This window comes from Notamacropus eugenii, chromosome 7 (genome assembly GCF_028372415.1).
Source record: "Notamacropus eugenii isolate mMacEug1 chromosome 7, mMacEug1.pri_v2, whole genome shotgun sequence".
Classification (NCBI taxonomy): domain Eukaryota; kingdom Metazoa; phylum Chordata; class Mammalia; order Diprotodontia; family Macropodidae; genus Notamacropus; species Notamacropus eugenii.
The window spans coordinates 25,446,891-25,471,732 of NC_092878.1; the positions used below are offsets into that span (position 1 = coordinate 25,446,891).

The 24,842-nt window shown below is 39.0% G+C and overlaps 1 protein-coding gene and 1 pseudogene across 12 annotated transcripts in view; both read right to left on the minus strand.

Moving 5' to 3' along the window:
* The window catches only part of FSIP1 (fibrous sheath interacting protein 1), a 267,648-nt gene that overhangs the window by 154,034 nt on the left and 88,772 nt on the right, over positions 1 to 24,842 (minus strand). For all 12 annotated transcript variants that reach the window (XM_072625600.1, XM_072625597.1, XM_072625592.1 and 9 more), the window contains one exon: positions 9,907 to 10,044. In XM_072625600.1, the coding sequence (XP_072481701.1) occupies positions 9,907 to 10,044 (138 nt within the window). The remainder of the gene's footprint in view (positions 1 to 9,906; positions 10,045 to 24,842) is intronic.
* The window catches only part of LOC140513880 (creatine kinase B-type pseudogene), a 34,013-nt pseudogene continuing 20,262 nt past the window's right edge, over positions 11,092 to 24,842 (minus strand).

A 24,842-nucleotide genomic window follows, 5' to 3' on the forward strand; every position in this document is an offset into this window, starting at 1 on the left:
TCTCTTTGGCGGGTTGAGAGGGGAGTGGGGTGCCCCCATGGCTCAGGCCCCCCCGGGAGGTGGGGGCTGAGAGGCGGCTGCAGACGGGGGCTCCCCAAACAGGCAGGAGCCTGGATCCATTGTGGAAGGTCTGTGCATAAACCCCCAGAGGGAACTGTGCCTGAGAGGCGGCCCTGCCCCTGACCACCTGAACTTAATTCTCACACTGAATAGCAGCCCTGCCCCCGCCAAAAACCCTAAGGCGGGAAGCAGCATTTGAATCTCAGTCCCCAAACGCTGGCTGGGAGGACCAGGAGGCGAGGTGGGTGTGAGGAGAACATTCAGAGGTCAGGCCACTGGTTGGAGAAAATGCCAAGAAAAGGGAAAAGAAATAAAACTATTGAAGGGTACTTTCTCGGAGAAAAGACACTTCCTCCCTTTCTTTCTGATGGGGAGGAACAATGCTTGCCATCAGGCAAAGACACAGAAATAGAGGATTCTGTGTCCCAGCCCACCCAATGGGCTCGGGCCATGGAAGAGCTCAAGAGGAATTTTGAAAATCAAGTTAGAGAGGTGGAGGAAAGACTGGGAAGGGAAATGAGAGGGATGAGGGAGAAGCATGAAAAGCAGATCAGCTCCCTGCTAAAGGAGAACCAAAAAAATCTTGAAAAAATTGGCACCTTGAGAACTAGCCTAACTCAGCTGGCAAGGGAGGTGCAAGGGGCCAATGAGGAGAAGAATGCTTTCAAAAGCAGAATTAACCAAATGGAAAAGGAGATTCAAAAGCTCACTGAAGGAAATAGTTCTTTAAAAATTACAGTGGAACAGATGGAGGCTAATGACTTTATGAGAAACCAAGAAATCACAAAACAAAACCAAAAGAATGAAAAAATGGAAGATAACGTGAAATATCTCATTGGAAAAACAACTGACCTGGAAAATAGATCCAGGAGAGACAATTTAAAAATTATGAAACTCCTGAAAGCCATGATCAAAAAAAAGAGCCTAGATATCATCTTTCATGAAATTATCAAAGAAAACTGCCCTGAGATTCTAGAACCAGAGGGCAAAATAAATATTGAAAGAATCCACCGATCACCACCAGAAAGAGATCCAAAAAGAGAAACTCCTAGGAACATTGTGGCCAAATTCCAGAGTTCCCAGATCAAGGAGAAAATATTGCAAGCAGCTAGAAAGAAACAATTCAAGTATTGTGGAAATACAATCAGGATAACATAAGATCTAGCAGCTTCTCATTAAGGGATCGAAGGGCGTGGAATAGGATATTCCAGAAGTTAAAGGAACTAGGACTAAAACCAAGAATCACCTACCCAGCAAAACTGAGTATCATACTTCAGGGGGAAAATTGGTCTTTCAATGAAACAGAGGACTTTCAAGCATTCTTGATGAAAAGACCAGAGATGAAAAGAAAATTTGACCTTGAAACACAAAAATGAAGAGAAGCATGAGAAGGTAAACAGCAAAGAGAAGTCATAGGGGACTTACTAAAGTTGAACTGTTTACATTCCTACATGGAAAGACAATATTTGTAACTCATCGTGGCTTTCTGGCAGGCCAATAATTCTTAAATTTTCTCTCCTGGATCTATTTTCCAGGTCAGTTGTTTTTCCAGTTAGATATTTTACATTTTTTTCTATCTTTTCATTCTTTAGATTTTGCTTAACTGATTCTTGCTGTCTCATAGAGTCATTAGTTTCTATTTGCCCAATTCTAATTTTTATCAAATTGTTTTCTTCAGTTAACTTTTGCATCTCTTTTTCCATCTGCCCAATTGTTCCTTTTAAGGAATTATTTTCTCCAGGTAATTTTTGTACTTCCTTTTTCATTTATCCAATTTTCCCAGTTAGGTTTTGTGTTTCCTTTTCCATTTGTTCAATTTTCCTTTTTAAAGAGGTGTTCTCAAAAGTGAATTCTTTTTTCATACTTTTAAAACCATTGGCCAGTTTTTCTATTTCCTTCTTCAGCTGTTCCATGAGAGCTGTTTGTGCATGCGAGCAGTTCGTAGTCCCTTCTGAAGTTTCAGATGGAAGTACAGTCTCACTACTGACCTCTTTGGTATTTGTGTTTTGATCTTTGTCCCCATAGAAAGATTCTATGATTTTTTTCGCTCTTGTTTTGCATTTTCTTGTTCATGATGGTGATTGTGTGTCTTGGCTTCTGGTTCTTTCAGTTAGAAGCTGTAGAACTTCGTGTTGAGCTGACTAGTGTGAAAAAGCTAAGAGAAGGTGTCTTTTTATCTTTTTGTTTTGCGTTTCCCTGATTAGCCCTGGGGTTAGCTTGTTAAGTGTGAGGGAAGGGTGGTCTGGTCACAGGAGATCTCCTCAGCTGAACTGAGGCAAAGGCAAGCTCAGGGGATGGTGATCCCAGCTGCCCTATTGTCTTCCAGTTTCCCCTGGAGTGCTGAGGCATGCCTAGATTCTAGTGTGAGTTTCCACCCCTCTTGGGGCTCCTCTCCTAGCACTGAGGCTCACCTGTGTCTTTGTGCAAGTTTCCAACCTTCCTGGGGCTCCTCTCCTAGCACTGAGGCTTGCCTGTGTCTTTGTGCAGGTTTCCAAGCCTCCTGGGGCTCCTCTCCTAGTACTGAGGCTCACCTGGGTCCTAGTGCGAGTTTTCACCCCTCCTGGGTCTCCTCTCCTAGTGCTGAGGCTCGCCTGGGTCCTAGTGCGAGTTTCTACCATCCTGGGGTCCCTCTCTCTCCACTTTGCCTCTGCCACAATAGGAGAAATCCCCCTTAACTATTTTCCTAGCCTCAGGTGTTATGAGACTATTTGCCCCCTCTGCTGTTCCCAATGATCTAGGATTTTTCTAGGGAAATATTTTATGGTTCTTTTGAGGTCATCAAGGGGGGAGGAGAAAGCATTTACTGATCATTCCACCATCCTGGCTCCTGAAAGTTCAAGTAGGTGACTTACAGACGTTTAATCTGTGGGTTGAAAGTCTCAGGAGCTGCTGAAGCTGATATCTGGGGTTCAGCAGCTGTCACTCACTCGGCTCTGTTAGTCTCTCATCCTTGGCTGCTGCTCCTCCGGTGCCTCCTGCTGCTATCTCAGGTTTTCCCGGGGCCCTCCCGCTCTGCTGCGCTGGACGGGCTGCACTGTGCACTGTGGGCTCACCCCCGTGGAACAGATCCTTCCTGTGGACCTTCCAGTCTGTCCTAGGCTGTGAATCTGCCACAGTCTGTCTCTTATTGGATTCTGCACCTCCAAAATTTGGTCAGATTCTCTTTTTAGAGGTATCTGAAGGAGTTTGTCTAAGAGTTTAGATGAGCTGTTGTTCTCACTCTGCCATCTTGGCTCCGCTCCCCCATTATTCTTAATGACAGTTTTTAGAAAAGTTGGGGTGCCAAGATAAGGAAAATAAAAATAAGTTATCTTAGTACAGTCAGCAACTGTAGATAGATATGAATGCATATTTGGTTTTTAGGGATTATACCCAAAGACAGAAGGAAGCTTATAGGTTTAAGAAGTACACAGGCAAAAAGGGCAATATTGATGGAGACAGGGACCAACAGGTTATAGGAAGATAGTATGATCTGTGATTCAGAGATGTCATTACAGAATCTTTTGAATCCTGGTAAGATTAGGGGTATAAGAAAAGAAAGTAGGAGTAAATATAAAGATGAGAATTGGGAACTGGAAATGGCAGGGAAGAAATAAATCCTAAAAATAATTAACAACTATGTGAAAGAGAATATTAATGATGAGTCAACAGCTGGGATGTAGCTAAAGTAGTTACCAAAAGAAAAAAATATATCTATAAAAACATACATTAACAGAAAAAAGTTATATAAAATTTAAAAGCTTTTATATAAACAAAACCAATGCAACTAGAATAAAAAGAAAATTATAAACAGGAGGAGGGGAACCCTTGAGTGAAATATCTATAATACATTATGACTTCAAAAGACTGATGATGAAGAATGCTTTCTTTCTCTTGGCAGAAATCTGATAGACTAGAAATAAAGAATAAGACATACATGCCAATGTGTTGATTTATTTTTTTTACTATATACTGTTGGTAGAACTATTAGTCTGGCCTTCTGGAAAACAATTTGGAATTGTACTAGAAAAATGACTAAACTTTTCATATCCATCTCCCTAGAGAAGCCACAACTGGGAATACATCCCAAGGTGGTCTGAAAAAGTAAAATAAAAAGGCTTCTTGTCTACCAAAATGTTCATGGCAACCTATTTTGTGGTATCACAAAACTACAAACAAAGTGCTCACTCACTGACTTGGGGGAATGGCTGAATAAATTGTAATATATAAATGTCATACAATATTATTATGGCATGAGAAACAAATATAAAGAATTCAGAGAAACATAGGGAAACTTACATGAACTGATGCAGTGTAAAGTAAATAGAAGCAAGAGAACAATTTTAAAAATTATTAAAATAATTTAAATTTTTAAAATTAAGGCAAAACTTAATGCCAAATAACTGTCATAGTCTTGACCTTCAGAAGATATCAAGGAAATATACCTCCTTCCTATCAAGAGAAAGTAAAGGCACTACAGGCACACCATGTTAGATCCATTGTCAGACCCAGTTACTGTGCCAGCTGATTTTGCTAAACTAATGTTCTTTGTTACTAAGGAAGGTTCTTGGGCAGAGAGAAGAGGAGAACTGGGACATCATCTCCATCTCTTCACTGGAGAGATGCTTGACCATGGGTGTGAAACATTACATCTACAGTCAGATTTGATTGGCATATTGGTTAGCTTTGTAAAACTCCTTTTGCCCTATTCTCTCTTATTTATTCTTTGTTTATAAGGTATTATTCTCTGTATAGGGAAAGGGAAAAGGATATATTTGTAAATAAAGCTGATATAAAAACAAAATATATTGAACAAAAAGAAAAAATATTGATGTTTTTGATGAAATAAAAAGGCATCAAAAAAATTTAAAGAAATTCCTGATATAGACTTTGAAGTTGTAGCACACTGAGATTTATAATACTAAACTGAAATTTAACTGGTTTTTATCAGAGTGTGACATAAAGAAACAGAGTGAAGTCTCTTGTAAATTATATAGGAACAAGGATTTAGAAAAGGCACAAGGAGAACACCTCTTTGCAGTTGTCTTCTGCAGTCACAAATTTTCCTAAAGTATGTCAGCACCCTTAAGAATTTACTCTATTACTGTATTTGTTATTTGTTATTGTCTATTAGTTCATTGGTTTCTCTCAAAGGCATGTGATGAACCACTGAACTGAGAAGTTATAAAGGCTGCCAGGGCAGGGACAGCAACCTACTCTTAAGTCTGGCACCAGGAAAGAACATGGAAGGAACTGCAGAAGAGGCTGCTTTTTCTTTCTGGGGATGGAGTGCATATTGTCTGGTATATGAGGGAGGCTCATTACACATAAAGGTTATTATGTCTTAATGAGTAAAATAAACTACAATTTATTTGTCAAAATAAAATCTGAATCGTAAGTTGCCTAGGGAAACAGCATAGGCAGGAGGCTGGCAAATTTATATGGGAAGTAAGCCAAATGAAACATATATTACTTCTTCAATCCTATCTTAAAATTTCTTCAGTAATTCACATATACAATTATATTATAATCATTGTTCCAGTAGCAACAAACAAAAATCAAAGGTGTTATCTCTTTTCCCTACTGTTAACAAATGGCTGGTAAGCAGGTGCAGCATGCTCAGCTGAAAGTAATCTCCAAATGGAAGAGGTTGGAGAGACTGCTTCCCAAAAGGCATGATGGTGGGTAATGGAAGGGCTATTTCCCAATGAAGACAATGCTCAGACATTTTGTAATTAGTTTCAATCACTAACCATGCAGTAAAGAAGAACCTTTTTGATTAGCTATCAAGCCAGCATTCAAAAGGTCTTTAATAACCAGCCAATGTGAGTTGAGTTCTCATTTCTTCCTGACTGTATTCAAGTGAGGAAGAAGGGCGCAGAGTGAATTGAATATGAAGGGATGATATCTAAAAAAATAAAGTTAAGGAATGAGAGAGGAATATATTGTGAGAAGGAGAAAGGGAGAAATAGAATACGATAAATTATCTCTCACATAAAAGAAGCAAGAAAAAGTTTTTTCAATGGAAGGGACGGGGGCAGGTTAGGGAGAAAGAGTGAACCTTGCTCTCATAGGATTTGGTTTAAGTAGGGAATAACGTGCACACTCAATTTGGTATGAAAATCTATCTTACACTATAGGAAAGTAGGGGAGAAGGGGATAAGTAGAATGTGGGAGATGATAGAAGGCAGGGCAAATGAGAGGAGGGGGTAATTAGAAGTAAATACTTTTGAGGAGGGACAGGGTCAAAAGAGGGAATAGAATAAATGGGGGGGCATGATAGGAAGGAGGGAAATATAGTTAGTCTTTCACAATGACTGCTATAGAAGTGTTTTGCATGACTACACATGTATAACCTATATCTAATTGCTTGATTTCTCAATGAGGGTGGGTGGAGAGGGAGGAAGGGAGAGAAGCTGGAACTCAAAGTTTTAAAAACAAATGTTAAAAATCGGTTTTACATGCAACTAGGAAATAAGACATACAGGAAATGAGGTATAGAAATCTATCTTGCCCTACAAGAAAACAGACGGGAAGGAGATAAGAGAAGGGAGAGGTGTGATAGAAGGGAGGACAGATTGAGAAAAGGGGTGATCAGAAAGCATGCTGTCTTGGGGTGAGCAGAGGGGAGAGATGGGAGAAAATTTGGAACTTAAGATCTTGTGGAAGTAAATGTTGGAAAACTAAAAGCAAACAAATTAATTTAAAAAGTAAAAAAAAAAAAGAATTTTGGAATTGATTTGTGACATGGGAGACACTGGCATAGGACCACGCAGCATGGTGTACCCATATCAGAAAAGATGCTGTGCTCTATCAGCAAAGCAGGATTAAGACAGCTCAAAGGAAACACAGGATGTGCAAATTTAGAGAATTCATCCCAAATGTTCACATGAACTATTTGTGCCCGATCTGTGATAGAATATTCTGAACTCATATTGGTCTAATTAGTCAATTAGTTGGACACACTGACACTTGACTCTAGCATGGTGATATTATTTTGGTCCTCTTTAAAAACAAAAGATAACAACCAACCAATCAACTGAATAAGTTGTGTTATATGATTGTAGTGAAATATTATTGTGCTATATGAAATGATAAGCAAGACGATTTCAGAAGACTTACATGAACTGATACAAAACGAAGTGAGCAAAACTGGGAGAACATTATACATAATAACAGTAACATTGCACAATGATCAACTATGAAGGATTTGGCTAGTCTCAGCAATACAATGATCCAAGACAATCCCAAAGGATTGATGATAAAAAATGCTTCCTGACTCCAGAGAAAGGACTGATGTTGTCTCAATACACACTGAAGAATACTATTTTTCACCTTTCTTCCTTTCTTCTGTTCTTTTATTTTGTTCAAGTATTCTTGCACAAAATGACTAATTTGGAAATGTTTTACATGATTACACATGTATAGCCTATATCAGACTGCTTACCATCTCAGGGAGGGCTGAGGAGAGGAAAGAAGGGATTGAATCTGGAACTCAAAACTTAAAAAAAAGAATACTGAAAATTGTTTTCACATGTTAACTGTGAAGAAAATAAAATATTTTTAAAAAATAACATAAACTACATCAAGTCACTCTACTGCCTATTAGTATACTACCTAGTACTGTTTAAATATTACTACAATGTTAGCCTGGATGGCAGGGTATGATGCAGATTAAGCCAAGGTAAACATATTAAAGAGTTTTACTCTATTACGTGGACACAACCAACCATGCTACATAGTCCAGCAATTGTTGCAAGTTAAGACTAGATCAAAGAGTTTATGTGAATAAGTATAAATCCATCATGTTTTCTGAAAAAACAGCTCAAAGATCATTACACCTTAGTACTTTATTAGAAAGCTATTTGTATTTTTTGTATTTCAAACATCGCATATTAGTATCCAAAAAAATTTTTCCTACCTATAAGAAATAAAAATTGTTAATGTTGCAGGACCTGTGAGAAGATAGGTACATAAATGCACTCATTGGTAGTGAAGTTATCAATGAATTCAAGTGTTCTGAAGAATTATATGGAATTATAATGTTGATTATAAAGCTGATGACTCTGCACAGCTCTGCCTCACTTAAATCCAATTCACCTGCAAGTCAAGACATCACCCTCCTGATGTCACTGGTCCTCTTTGAGAACAAAGGATGAAAAACAATAACAACAACCTAAAATTAGCTGTATATATGGTTCTACCAAATAAATTTATTTTCTGTCCTTGATGAGGGGGGACCTTGCTTTTCTAGTAAAGATTTTCCATATGCAGGCACTGAAATGTGACAAATATATCACTCTGTCAGCTTCCCTTAAATAACCTGGCTACAGCAGCACCACGAAGACATGGTGATGTAATCAAGCAGATTCATCCCAATAGTTTCCAGTAGACACTACACAACAAAGCCTCTTTGGGCAGTTTCCAGTTCACACAGTACCTGTGCTCTTTTATATCTCTGAGGCCAGCATTTTTTTTGCCCTCATCATTATACTAGCAAATGATATTTTTCATGAGTTTCATATGTTTCAAAGAAATTACAGTGCAGTACTCTTCCTAGCTATGGATTGCAATCCTTGTGTGAGAGACTCCCTACTGACACAATGGGGTCAGGTACACTTTGGAGTTTTCTCATCCCTTCTGCCTCTTAGTGTCTATTCAGATGCTCTAGGAATTTCAGTATCTGACATCTCTCCAAGGAGCAGTGACCAGATCATCCCCTTGTAACCACAGAGCATCATGAAACTTGAAACATGAACCATTTTACTTTCAGGTAAATGGAGTTGGACAGAATATGCATTCTAACCCACTGAAAGGAAAGAAACCCAATAGAGATGAACTCCTCCCCTCAAAAGAACTTTGGATAGTCTCAGTGACCTCCTGTTGTTTATCAGACAGAAGTCTAGCTGGGTGAAATGGGAATTTATCCCTCCATGTCAGTTCTCTCCTCCATCATCCCTCTGACTGCATACCTTACTGTGTTTCTGGAAGTTTACTAACCTCAGCAGGATTCATGTATCATTGTTCCCTATAACTGACCCCTGCCATCTGTATCTGCAGCTCTCCCCAGCTCCCAGTAGGTGTGGTCATTTCATCACAAATGCTACCGTCCTCCTGAGCTCCAAGCAGGTGGTAATTGGCTTCTCAAAAGCTACCTTTGCTCTCTCTGAAGTTCTGCTCTTTTCCTCAGCCTCCAGCTGACTATGATCATTCCCATTCCCAAGTGAAAAGTGCTCAAATAACTAGTCCATTTGAGAAAAGCACTCTGGCTGTGCTAAAAGTTCAAACAAAGGACCTCCATTATTCTAAAGTTTTCTTTTGTACATTAGTCTCCATTGCTCTAGGACTGACATATAGCAAATAGTATCTCACAGGCCACATGTACTTTCTCCCCTTTTACCTCATAACCATATTTCTCTCCAACTAGACAGATGACAGCTCACTACAACTTGCATCCTCTCTCCCCCAGTGTGTTTGCTGCCTCATTAGCACTTCCCATTCACTCAAGGGACTAGGCTCTGAGGGAACAGTCTCTTCCAAATGTCCCTTTATCCTCTACTTTCCCCTGGAACAGCTAGGTCTGTTTTTATATTACCTGAGACAGCTTCCTAATACAGTTAGTAAAAGAAGGATGTTGCTAGCAGTTCCTAGCATCATTTGTGTGCCAGACAAAGAGAGATGTGTGATCCCTATGACTGGATTAAATCAACAATTTCATTAAACTCTTATTTCTAAATTCCATGTTGATTTTCATAGATGATTTGATACATCACAAAGCATAAATAGAATGCTGAAGCCTTGATTTTGCTTCTCATCATGTTAATTGGTCAAAATTAAAATCTGAAAGTTTAAAATATAAAGACTTACAAAATCTTCCTCCAACTCTCTCAGCTGCTGATCTATCTCTTTGAGCCGATTTTTTTCTTCCCGGTGTTCTTTGGTGTTTCGAAGCGCCTTCTCCCCAGGAGTCACTTTCACTTGTGTGTTATCATGAAGAACAATTTCCTGATAAAGATAAAATTAATTAAATATTAAATAGGGAAATATGTTGCCATATATTATTCTAAAGCAAGAAAAAACTATACCATAACAGAGCCTCCCATCATTTCTGTCTATGCTAAACTTCATTAACTTTCAACAATAAATTTTTCTTCATCTTCAAATTCGTACTTACAACCCCTCAAATTTTTCCCTTTTCAGAAACAAATCATCCACCAAGTCAACAGAACTTAATAAATAGAAATACAATTTATTATCCTCATAATCACTAACAAATTGAAGTCTTCAATTTGCATTCTCCCAAAAGTAATGTTATTTGACATTAGGTGTTTCAAGAGGTAAGGCAACTTTTCTGATCGTTAAGTCAACAACAATTATTACTAAAAGCTTACTATCTGCATGACACTGTGTTACTCCTGAACCAAGGCTAAGCTAAAGGGAGACTGTTCTTACTGAATAATATTTGACAATATAAAGGTGTATTATTATAGGCAATATTAAATGAACACAGAACAAAATATCACACAAAAGAAGCCTGCCCATGTTTTCTAACTTTTTAGAACAATTTTTGCCTGTGACTTGGGTTTCAAATTGTGATTTGATGTCATTACCAGACTATTTAATGCAAAAGATAAGAATCTTGGTCCATAAAATGCAGATCAACTAAAATTTTTAGAAAGTCTACGAGGCAAATCTATCAATATGTTTTTATTGCCAGGTATTATGCCAAGTGCTAGAGAAAAATATATAGGAAAAAAATGAAACAGGTTCCATCTAAAAGAGGTTATATCCTAACATGAGAAACAACATGTCCACATATCAATGTAATGAGGTTATGTAGAACTACCCAGCTTTCTTGGCACCAAATATGTGTGCTAGCTTAGTGCTGAAGACTCAGGAATTCTGGAATGATAAAACTATACCCTTATTGGCCACTGAGCAGAAGAGCTGCTAACTTAATGGATCTTTAAAATGGAGTAATATGTTCTTACCCTCTCCTCTTTCCCAGATGAAGATTGTATCGAGACATTTGAGCACATCCCTGGAAAGATGGAATAGCTTCCCAAAGATGATAACTCCCAAGTGGCAGCTAATACAGTAGGAGGAAGGGTGGGGATGGGAAATGCCTCATCCAGGGGAGTGTGAGCATGTGCCTCTGGATACTGCTGCTCTGTGTCTTTGCCTGTCAGTCAGTCAATTATCTATTTATTAAATATTCAAGTATTTATTAAGTATCTGCCCTGATTATGCCAACTATAAGGTAGCAGACCCTCTAAGAGAATACCAAGATACCTAAGAAAGAAGAATGGTCCACACCAGCATGGGATATATCCGTGGATTTACTAGGGTTTATTGAGTTACTTGGGAAAGTTTAGGGAGTTTACTTACAAGACCTGTCCTTACTGGCAGAAGGATTGACTGAACAGCTGATCCTACCACCACCCATAAGGCCAGGTCAGATATTATACAGAAAGAGAACAAAGGAGGCATAGTGCCAGGGATAGCCCAGCATCACATGCAAGTTTTCCCATGGAATAGTTACAGCTTTTCTTCCTGTTTACATTAAAGCTCGAGTGGCAGGACAGAATCACGATGACTGGGGAAGATCAGCCACCATACTGATGGTAAATTTTTCAGTTTGAAAAGGCTACAAGCCAAGACCAAAGTGGAGGGAGTGTTGGTGCATGATTTTCTGTTTGCAGATGATTGTGCACTCAGTACAGCCTCCAAAGCTGAGATTAAACAAAGTATGGATCAATTCTTCGCTGCTTGTGCTAATTTTGGCCTAATAATTAACACCCAGAAAACACAGGTGCTCCATCAGCCACCACCATACCATCCATATGTGGAACCATCAGTTATAACAAATGGAGAAGTTTTGAATGCTGTGGATAAATTCACTTACCTTGGTAGTGTAATTTCCAAAGATGTACACATTGACAATGAGGTTGACACATGCATTGCCAGAGCTCGGTCAGTGTTTGAGAGGCTCCGAAGAAAAGTTTGGGAGAGAAGAGGTATTAAACTGACTACCACACTGAAGGTCTACAGAGCCATTGTGCTGATCTCATTGTTGTATGCCTGCGAAACATGTACACTAGCTCCATGCTAGGAAACTGAATCATTTCCATCTGAACTGTCTTAGGAAGATTCTTAAGATCAGCTGGCAGGATAAGGTACCAGACATTGAGGTTCTTGCTCAAACTAAACTGCCAAGCATTCAAACTATGCTTCAGAGAGCATAACTCCGATGAGCTGGCCATGTTGTCTGAATGCAAAATGTATGCTTGCCAAAAAGACTGTTTTATGGAGAACTTGCATGGGGCAGGTGGTCAGGACCACATTGCGGTCAGGAGAAGTGATACAAGGACACTCTTAAGGTCTCTCTCAAGAACTTTGGATTTGTTTGTGTAACATGATAGACACTGGCACAGGACTGTTCAGCATGGCATGCCAGCATCAGAAAGGGTGCTGTGCCCTATGAGCAAAGCAGAATTATAACAGCACAAAGGAACCATCCCAAATATTCACATGAACTATCTGTGCCCAATATATGGTATAGCATTCCAAGCTCATACTGGTCTGAGCAGTCATAATAGGACACAATGAAACCTGACTTTATCATGGTGACATCATTTTGGTCCTCTTCGAGAATGAAGGACAACATTAAAGGTAGTTTACATTAACTATGAGACTTGAGGTCATTTTCCTAGGCTCTGGTTCCCACCATACACCCTAACCCTCGTGACCTTCTCATACATTCTTTCAGATAGTGTCTTCTACAAGATTCCCTAAATGTTGTACAAATGGTTTCATTAACAAGGAGGAAGCAAAGGAACATACCAGTGAATTACATTGGAGGCACAATACAAGCACAAGTAGGGCAATAACTTAACCAACAAGAGAACTACCACAATTGTTACAATTTTCTTCCACTCTACCTGAAGGGAAGCAAAGAAAGAGTCAATGGCATTTGGTGATTGGTGGGAGAACTGGATTTGTGAATGTAACTCATTACAGATCAGCTGAATTTATGAACTAAGTTCAGAGACAAAGAAATATTGCTTGCGCAATTTTACAACATATTAGGAGTGATACAGAATAGAGTCAATCACAAAATAGAATCAGGACCATGTGACTTTCTCAATTTCCCTTTTTAGTCAATGGGAGCTTGTCACAATTTTACCTGACTGGTCAATGTAAGAACAAGAAGAATGATTAATGATAGTATAAGCCACAGAAAGAATAACTAAAGCCATGGCCTAATTTTTAGAGGGGAAATTTATATGAAGCCAAGATAACTGAGAGAATTAAGTGTATAAATGCAATGAAACCAACAGTCAAAGTAATATAATAATGACCATCAACATTAACTAACTAACATTTAGTCTCCTTGCATATTAGTAACCCACTCGCAATATCCATTTAGTCAACAAGTTCCATCTTGCATCTCAGATGCTCCACGTCTGATCTCTGGAAAGATCTTTTCCTGGACATTCTGGGACAGGTCTTGTTCTCTAGGAAGCTCTGTAGGGGACTCCTCTTTAGCAGATTTGCTTCTCTGGTTCCAAGAGAGAACTCCTTAGATGTTCTTGCTAAAATCTTTTACAGAATAGATCTCAATACAAGTTAGTATGGTCTCTCAAACTTTACTTCTCCAATAACTAGTTAATGTGGTGAAAACCAGCTTAAACTTTGTGGTTCTGATTTTATTAATAACAGAGCTATATAAGAACATCAAATTAGGGATCCATAGTTCACTTGAAATTTCAGAGAATTTTTTACATACCCCATGAGAATTATTTACATTTGACATACAGGACTGTCTGATCTTGCTGCATTCTCAATATTTTCCACTCCATTTAATTCCAATTTTTTAGGAGGATCAGATGCTATTAAATATTTCCTATATGTGAAAACATTCTGTACAGTCAGATGCCTTCTATCCCTAGGTTCAAGGGTTACGTAAATGAATTCACTTACAAGAGACTACTCCAATTTTAACAAAATGCCTGGGATGAGATATATGTTATACTTAATTCCTATGTGTATACACAGAATAAAGTCTATCAAATGAACTATTTATAGTAAAATATGTTCAGTTGTTAACCATATTGAAATGGAATAGATATGGCTAACAAGTGAACATGCAAAAATCACTCTATTAAGATAACTGATTGCTATGAAATTATATTCCTTAAAATGAAATAGAAGAGGTTTCTGACCTTAACTTCACAAATTAATAGATTCCCATCTTTGTTGCCCAAGCTTTTTTATCTTTATCCAATTATTCCCATACCATTCTGAATGAAATACTTCAGGGACTTAATCATATAGACATAACTATCTAAATATTAATGGGCAGATGACAAGTTCAATAACTAACTTACTTAATAGTTTGGGAAATGGAATGGCTACACATTTAGACTGAAAACAGTAAGATCTTATATACTTGCACTATGCTCATATCTTTTATGACCACTTGCCCTGATTATAGAAATTTGCAGGGAGTGGAGCCAAGATGGCAGAGTACAATGATGTATATACTCTAGCACTTCACCCACAGCCCACAAGATACCTGTAAAAAATGACTCTCAACAAATTCTAGAGCAGCAGAAACAACAGAACAACAGAGTGAAAGAGATTTCCAGCCAAAGTTAACCTGGAAGGCCAACAGGAAATGTCTATCCCACAGGACACTGAGCTGAACAGAGCCCAGTCCTAGGTGCACATCACGGGGAGGAACAGGACCAGAACAGACTTCCAGGGCAGAATCCCCAGTAGGGAGGGTCCCAGATCTCTCAATCCACAAGCAACAAAGAAAACTTCAAAGGTCAGTGTGGGAGGGCATTCCCAGATGGGTGAAAGGGGAGCAGGGTCCCCACAGCAATGGCCCCAGCACTGGCAGAGTCAGTGCCAGCAGCACTAGTGGGTGGCTACCATGGCCAGGAAAGCAGCCTGGACCCATTGTCCAAGCAGCTCAGCTTAAAGCCTCTGAGACAATTGAGCACGGAATCTGAACCTTAGCCCTCAGTGGTGGCACCCCCCCACCTAAAGCCCCTGGGGGAATTTAGCAGCTGATCTGAATCTCAGCCCTGAACATGGTCCTGGGGGAAGGAGGAGTACTAGGACCCTCCTCTTGACAAAGGATTCACAAGTCAAGTAACTGACTGGAAAAATATTCAAAATAGGGGAAAAAAAAATAAGACCATAGAAGGTTACTTTCTTGGTGAACAGGTATCTCCTTCCATCCTTTTGGATGAAGAAGAACAATGCATACCATCAGAAGAAGTCAAGGCTTCTGCCTTCAGAACCTCCAAAATGATTATGAAATGGACTCAGGCCACAGAAGAGCTTGAAAAGTGAGTCAGCAGCTTGCTAAAGGAGAACCAAAGAAATGCTGAGGAAAATAACACCTTTAAAATAGGCTAACTCCATTGGAAAAAGTGGTCCAAAAAGTCAATGAGGAGGAGAAGGTTTTAAAAAGCAGAATTAGACAAATGGAAAAGGAGGTTCAAAAGTTCACTGAACAAAATAGTTCTTTAAAAATAAGAGTGGAGTTCAGGGAAGCTAATGACTATACAATAAACCAAGAAGTTACAAAACAAAACCAAAAGACTGAAAAAATAGAAGATAATGTGAAACATCTCACTGGAAAAACAACTCAACTAGAAAATAGATTCAGGAGAGACAATTTAAAAATTATGGGACTACTTGAAAGTCATGCTAAAAAAAAAAGAGCCTAGACATTATCTTTCATGAAATTATCAAGGAAAACTGCCCTGATATTCTAGAACCAGAGGGAAAAATAAATATTGAAAGAATCCACCAATCACCTCCTGAAAGTGACCCCAAAAGAGAAACTCTTAGGAATATTGTGGCCAAATTTCAGAGTTCCAAGGTCAAGGAGAAAATACTGCAAGCAGCTGGAAAGAAACAATTCAAGTATTGTGGAAATACAATCACGATAACACAGGATCTGGCAGCTTCAACATTAAGGGATCGAAGAGCTTGGAACAGGATATTCCAGAAGTCAAAGGAACTGGGATTAAAACCAATAATCAGCTACTCATCAAAACTGAGTATAATACTTCAAGGGAATAAATCGTCATTCAATGATATAGAGGACTTTCAAGCATTGATGCTGAAAAGACCAGAATTGTGCAGAAAATTTGACTTTCAAAAACAAGAATCAAGAGAAACTTGAAAAGGTAAACAGGAAAGAGAAATCATAAAAGACTTTCTAAAGCTGAACTGCTCACATTCCTACATGGAAAGAAAATATTTATAACTCGAGACTCTTCTCAGTATTTGGGTAGATGGAGGGATTGTACACACACACACACACACACACACACACACACACACACACACATATAGACAGAGAGCACAGGTTGAGTTGAATCAGAAGAAATAATATCCATAAAAAAAATTAAATTAAATTAAGGGGTGAAAGAGGAAAATATTGGGGGGAGAAATGGAATGGGGCAGACTATCACTCATAAAAGAGATAAGAAAAATCTTTTTCAATGGAGGAGAAAAGGGAGGAGGTGAGAGGGGAAAAGTGAAGCTTACTATCTTCACATATAACTTAAGGAGGGAATAACATGCTCACTCAGTTTGGTATGAAAATCTATCTTACACTACAGGAAAGTAGGGGAGAAGGGGAACAAGTGGGGTGGAGGGATGATAGAAGGGAGGGCAAATGGGAGAAGGGAGTAACTAGAAGTAAACACTTTTGGGAAGGGACAAGGTCAAATGAGAGAATAGAAAAAAGCAGGGGGGACAGGGTAGGATGGAGGGCAATATAGTTAGTCTTATACAACATGACTATTATGGAAGTCTTTTGCAAAACAGCACATATATAGCCTGTATTGAATTGCTTGCCTTCTCAGTGGGGATGGGTGGGAAGGGAGGGAGGAAGAGAAATTGGAATTCAAAGTATCAGAAATGAATGTTGAGAACTGTTATTGCATATAACTGGGAAATATGGGGTATAGAACTATATCTTGCCCTACAAGAAAAGAGAAAAGATGGGGATAAGGAAGGGTGGGGTGTGACAGAAGGAAGGGCACATTGAGGGAAGGGATAATCAGAATGCAGGTGGGTGCGGGAAGGGGAGAGATGGGGAGAAAAATTGGAACTCAAAATTTTGTTGAAATGAAGGTAAAAATCTAAAAATAAATAAAACTTTTTAAAAAAAGAAATTTGTTATAAAAAGAAAAACAGAGACATGATTATAATAGCATTAAAACTAGTCTCCCAAGCCTAAGCCTAAAGGCACATTTTAACTCCACATGTGTATGCCAGGATAAAGCTTCCTCAGCTCTGTTTGATTTCAGGTAAGAGTCCCTGTTGACAATCAATCATGCATTCTACCTCACAGCCAAACTCAGGATGAACCACGTGGGAGACATTCTTGTTCAAAAGGAAGTAACAGAGGTGGAGCCAAGATGACAGAGTAGATGGATGACCTGTAGAAGCTCTCCCACCACAGCCCATAAAGTATGTGTTAAAAATGACTCTAAACAAATTCTAGAGCAGCAGAAGCCACAAAATAACAGAATGCAAGAAATTTCCAACCCAAAGCAGCCTGGAAGGCTGACAGGAAAGGTTTATTACACTGCGCTCAGAGTGGAGTGCAGCCCAGTCTTGGCCACACAGCACTTCAGGAACAGGACCAGAGCAGGCTTCAGGGTGCTACCTGAAGAAGTCCTGGTTCCTAGATCCCTCAACCCACAAATGCCAGAGACAGTTTCAAAGGTCAGTGAGAAAGCTTTCACCTAGGTAAGAAGGAAGCAGGGTTCTTCCCTAGCTCCAGTCTCAGGTGGTGGCAGTAGCAGCAGCATTCATTTTTGGACCCTTTGGCCTAAAGACTCCGGGGGAATTAAGAGGCTGATCTGAATCTCAGCCGTGAGTGGTGGCCCTGGGGTGAAGAAGAGTGCTGGCAGTAGAGTTGGTGGAGGTTCTGCAGAGGGAACTCTACTAGCAGATCCTGGGCAGAACAGAGTGCTTGTGGCTGCTCACAGACAAGAGCGCAGATCAGGATAGGAGTAAACTCCTCTCCCTTGATTGTGCCACCATGGAAGAACTGAGAACTTACAGGTCCTCAGAGTATACACACCTCTTGACAAAGGACTCAAAAGGCAAGTAACTGGCTGCCAAAATGCCCAAAAAAGTGGAAAAAATAATACTATAGAAGGTTACTTTCTTGGTAAACAGGCATTTTCTTCAATCCTTTCATATGAGGAAGAACGATGTGTACCATCAGAGGAAAACATAAAAGTCAAGGTTTCTGCATCAAAATAAATATGCAATAGTCTCAGGCCATGGAAGAGCTCAAAAAGGATTTTGAAAATCAAGCAAGAGAGGTGGAGGAAAAATTGAGAAGAGAAATGAGAGCAATGCAAGAAAATCATGAAAAGCGAGTCAACAGCTTGCTAAAGGAGACCCAAAAAAATGGTGAAGAAAATAATCTTCAAAATAACCTATAAAAATAGACTAATTCAAATGGCAAAAGAGGCCCAAAAAGCCAATGAGAAGAAGAATGCTTTAAAAAGCAGAATTAGCCAAATGGAAAAGGAGTTTCAAAAGCTCAATGAAGAAAATAGTTCTTTAAAAATTAGAATGGAGCAGATGGAAGCTAATGACTTTATGAGAAACCAAGAAATTATAAAATGAAACCAAAAGAATGAGAAAACAGAAGACAATGTGAAACATCTCACTGGAAAAACAAATGACCTGGAAAACAGATCCAGGAGAGACAATGGAAAAATCATGGGACTACTTGAAAGCCATTATCAGAAAAAGAGCATTAGACATCATCTTTCATGAAATTATCAAGGAAAACTGCCCTGATATTTTAGAACCAGAGGGTAAAATAATATTGAAAGAATCCACCAATCACTTTCTGAAAGAAATCCAAAAACAAAAACTCCTAGGAATATTATAGCCAAATTCCAGAGTTCCCAGGTCAAGGAGAAAATATTGCAAGCAGTCAGAAAGAAACAATTTGAGTACTGTGGAAGTACAATCAGGATAACACAAGATCTAGCAGCTCCTACATTAAGGAATCGAAGGGCTTGGAATATGATATTCCAGAAGTCAAAGGAACTAGGATTAATACCAAGAATCACCTACCCAGCAAAACCGAGTATAATACTTCGGGAGGGGAAATGGTCATTCAATGAAACAGATGACTTTCAAGCATTCTTGATGAAAATACCAGAGCTGAATAGAAAATTTGACTTTCAAATACAAGAACCAAGAGAAGCATGAAGAGGTAAACAGGAAAGAGAAATTCTAAGGGACTTACTAAAGTTGAACTGTTTACATTCCTACATGCAAAGATAATATCTGTAACTCTTGAAACTTTTCTCAGTATTTGGGTAGTTGGAGGGATTATACACACACATGGATATATATATATATATAGACACATACATACATACATACAGAGGGCACATGGTGAGTTGAATAGGAAGGGATGATATCTAAAAAAATAAAATTAAGGGGTGAGAGAGGTATATAATGGGAGGAGGAAGGGAGAAATGAAATGAGGCAAATTATCTCTCATAAAAGAGGCAAAAAAAAGCATTTTCAATGGAGAGGAAAAGGAGGTGAGAGAGAAAAAGTGAAGCTTACTCTCATCACATTTGGCTTAAGGAGGGAATAACATGCACACTCAATTTGGTATGAAAATCTATCTTACACTACAGGAAAGTAAGGGAGAAGGGGATAAGTGGGGTGCAGGGGATGACAGAAGGGAGGGCAAATGGGAGGAGGGAGTAATTAGAAGTAAACACTTTAGGGGAGGGACAAGATGAAAAGAGAGAAGAGAATAAATAGGAGGCAAGATTGAATAGAGGGAAATATAGTTAGTCTTTCACAACATGACTATTATGCAAGTCTTTTGCAAAACTACACATATATAGCCTATATTGAATTGCTTGCCTCCTCAGTGGGGATGGATGGGGACGGAGGAAAGGAGAGATGTTGGAACTCAAAGTTTAAGGAATGAATGTTGAGAACTGTTTTTGCATGCAATGGGGAAATAAAAATACAGGTTGCCCTACAAGAAAAGAGAGAAGATGGGGATAAGGGAAGGGAGGGGTATGATAGAAGGGAGGGCATATTTAAAGATGGAGTAATCAGAATGCATGGTATTTTGGGGTGGGGGAGAGGAGAGATGGGGAGAAAATTTGGAACTCACAGTCTTGTGGAAATATATGTTGGAAACTAAAAATAAACTAATTAATTAAAAAATGAAGTAACACAATGGGAAACTGAGTCAGGAGAATCCTACCTTCAGTTATCCCCTCAGTCTTTTGCCAGAAGGTGAACATATACTTGTAAGAGTTCAGGATCACACTCTCTCTTAGTATCTCATGCATTTCTCTCAAACGGTGGATTACTGACTTAATATCCATTAGACAACTATATCTGAATTCAAAACTCAGAATAATATTAATTATAGTCTCAAGAGATTTTTGTCTCAAATACAGTAAGTTTTACTAATGAAAACATAGGGCTGGATACAATTATTGCCATACTCATGGTGTTGCAATTAGCAATAAAAGTTTACTAGGACTCACACAAAAGACTCCACTTCACATCCTCCACTTTTTTGTTTTCTCCTCCTCAAGTTTAAACTCATCCTAGTATGAAGATCAATTATTAGAAATCACTTTTATATTATATAAACACTTGTAAATTCTCAGTAACTCTAGCCATTGTTTAGCAATCTCCATAACCCAAACAAGCTTTCACATGGCTGATGACTTTACCCAAACAGATGGTTTCAAGAACTTGGAAATTTTATAAATAAGGAGAGTCTACAAGGTATTTTCTTTGTTCTTTTTTTCCATACAGTAATTGCCAATTTTTTTCCAATTTGTTTTCATAATTTTTCCAGTCCTACCAAATCTCATCACTCAGTTATGAACCTGGTTATTATAGCTCACGTATCTGGGAGCTCTCAGGAAGGCTTGGGTTTGCTTCTCCTATTCCCTTAATGAAGTTTCCCTTTTGTATGGAGGAAGCAAGAGACTTCTTAAAATTCAAATTGAATATAATCTACTATAAAAATGGATTGAAGTCTCATATTTATTTAGAACAAAATTTCTAATTTCGAGACACACCAGTTAGTTATTGTTAAACTGATATGTACTTAACTTTAGTTTGCAAAATTTCCTAAGTATTTAACTAAATGTTCCAATGAAACCAATTATCTTTTGGCTATTTTCCTGACATACACAAACCTTTTCTGTTTTCCATGAACAAGGAAAGAGTTAATAATAGGCAGGCAGTTTCTAAGTTCCAGTTCTCAATTTTTTTCCTCTGAAACTTCACTGACAATCCCCACCATCACCACCAAAACTGCCTCTTTATAATCAGTGAGATGACCTTCATATCCTAGCTGTAAAACAATAAATCTGTCTTTCTGGGGGAGTTAAAAGCTTTTAATTCCCTTATAACAAAGTCTAAAGAATGTTCATCCAAAACTTGCTAGAATATTTCAGCATTCATAAAAATATTCAAACCACAATTTAGGGATTCACCACAGAAAATATATTGAATTTGTGGGCATCCCTGCAATTTCCAGTTCTTTGTCTGAAATTTACCTTCTCAATATAAGCTAATTTATAAACTTTCCCATTCTTGTGGGTGTGAAGCTAGTTTTTCCACCTCTGAAATCCTGCAGCTCTCTAATTTAATTATTATAGAATCTTATACCATATCATCAGCAGAGCTAATAAAAACATAACCATACCCAAATAGTAATTTTCAAATATATCAAAGAAAGAAGAAATTTCTGAAACCATTACTATAGCACTAATGAAATAAAATAGAACTAGTGAAATAGTTAGTAGCTTTCAGACAACTCTTTAACAGTTGAATTTATAACCTAATAGTATCTGGATGACAAGAAAAGTGATTTTTTTCTCACAGTGTTGGTGTTATCAAGTTTCACAATATAAGCATGCTATTAATTTTATATTAACAGTATCAGGAAATACATATAAAGCTCTACCAGTTTAGATTCAGAACTATTGTGATTAAGTTAGCTCAAAAGAGATTAAATATTATAAGTAAATGCTGTTAAAATTTTTCACTCTAATATTCTTGGTGATAGTATAGCAGTAGCAGTAGAGTGGGTTTTTGGTTTTGGTTTTTGGCCCAGGCAAAAGAGCTTTAAAGAGTCAGGTAAAATTTTAACAGGGGATGGCCCTTTTTCCTCAGGCTTTAATACTTGAGAATTTCCATAAAACACAAAGAGAGTTAACACAATGATTCCCAATTTGCAAACACTTACGGTATTATACAATAGTCATATCTAAATGGGAGGGAACACAAAGAATCATGATAACCAACATTTATATAGTATCTGACATATACATGGGCAAGGCCCAGTGCTAAGCACTCTACCAATAAGAGCACTCTTACCCCAAAAGTTAGGTGAGCAGAAGTTTTTTGTTGTTCAGTTGTTTTCAGTCACGTCCGATTCTTTATGACCCGATTTGGAGTTTTCTTGGCAAAGATACTGGAGTGGTTTGTGATTTCCTTCTTCAGTTCATTTTATAGATGAAGAACTGGGTCACACAGCTAGTAAGTGTCTGAGGCCAGATTTGAACTCTGAAGATGAGTTCCTGATTCCAACCCCAGTGCCCCATCCACTGTGCTACCTAGCTGCCCCCGGGCACAACAACCAGGTATTTATATAACTTCATTTGTAACAGGCTAAGCAATTAAGGCTTCAAAACTCTTATGGCCATGTGGTATAATGGGTAGGGATATGAATTTAATCTTTCCTCTTCCTAACTTTTAGTTCTCAACTAAAACTACATCACCATACTTAAATTGTCAACAGGATTGGTAATACCTCGGGGCAGTTTTTCAAAGATTAGGATATTTTAAGGGATCCTTGCTATGCCAGATTCACAGACAATTATCACCATTATCTTTTACACTTCTAAATAGTTTTCAGACATATTTACATGAGTCTTTTAACGAGTGAATCTAGAACTAGAGAGAATCAAAAGAGGTTACTTTTCCAGCAATATTTCTAATACAATGAATTATCATATTTATGATAGGCACACTTCCCAATCACTATATCATTTGGTTCTCCTAATAGTACTGAAGAAGACACTACCACTTCATAGATTAGGAAAACGAGACAAAACAGAAAACAAAAAGACAAAAAAACAGCTAGAGATAGGGATGATGCAGCTTCACTTTCCCCTCCTCCTGCTTATTTCAAGTACACCAAAGAACCTCTCCCTAAACCTGTTATTTCTTTCATATTCTTTTTTTTGTTTGTTTGCCCTCAGACCTGGGTCAAGCCAAAGCAATAGTTTATTATTTCAGCATTCAGCAACATCTCAGTCATCAAAAATAAAACTCTACTTCTTTACAGCATGATTAGGTAGGCTGCCTCCAGAGCCCCTAGGGTGCCACAGGCAGCAAGAATAGTAGTTATCCATTCATCCAATAAATTAGGAAGCACAGAATTCAGGGTGCCAACTGCTCACTTCTGAGCTGGCATAAGGTCATCAGTGGACTGGCCTTGCTCCAAACACTTCTCCATCTTAATAAGCAGCTTCACACCATCCACTACCATCTGCACCACCTCCACCTCTGAGAAGCCCAGTCGGTCAGTTTTAGAGATGTCAAAGACACCACCCACAGTTGCTGTGCCCACATCCCCTGTCCTCTTCCTCTGCAGCCTCAGTTTCTTCAGCACCTCACCAAACTCTCATGCTTGCCCAGGTGTGGAAGTTTGATGTGGACACCTGCATGAAGGCCTGTGCCCAGGTTGGAGGGGCATGTCAGGATGTAGCCCAGGTGAGGATTCCACATGAACTTGTAGTTCTTGGTCTTAAAAAGGGTTTCAGTCTCAGTAAGCCCTATGCAAAAACGTATGAACACCGCCTTTATGTTACCTCCCTTCTGCATGGAGAGGAGCCTCAGTTGATCTTCCTCATTGATCCACACCAGAAAGGTCTTGTTGTCATTGTGCCAAATGCCCCTTTCATCAGGGTAGTTTTGGGCCATGTCAGAAGGTAAGAGGAGTGGGGAGACAGGCCTGTAAGAAGAGGAAGTGGTCCATCCATCAGTTGCTGCTGCTCCTGCTCTGTCATGTTCTTCAAAGCATAGTACTTCCCATTCAGGTCACCTTCCAGGCTGGCCAGAGCTTCCACAGACAGCTTCTCTACGGTGCGATGTTCACCGCAGCTACAATGTGAGGGCAGGCGGAATCCTAGGATACTCTGGCCAGTTTGAACGTGGGAACTCAGCACGTAGTTTGGATCCAGGTCAACACCACCCTGCAGATTGTCAGGGTGAAAATCAGTCTTATGCTCATCAGAAGGCTTGTAGCCTCCATGTCGTTACTCAATAACGGGATCAAAGAGTTCCTTGAACATTTCGTAGCTCTCTTCATCTCCAGCCACAATCATGATGAATGGGTGCGCTGGGTTATCCATACCAGTCTGGATGACATCATCCAGGGTGAAGTTGCTTGATGTAGCCTTATCCCAGAGTTTTTCATAGAGCTCAGGCATCAGCACCTTAGTCATGTGGTTGTTGTGGGAGGAGAGGTCGGGATACTCCTCCTAAGCAGGGAAGTGGGACTTCAGCATGTTGTGCCTATTGGAGAATGGCACAATGGTAGGAGGCGAGAGGGCTTCCGGGATTGCAGAGGGCGAGAAGGTTGAGACAATGCTGCTACTACTGCAGCTGCTGCACTTCAATCCCAGGCCATCTTAGCCCGAGTTCAGTCACCAAGACCTTCATTTTCT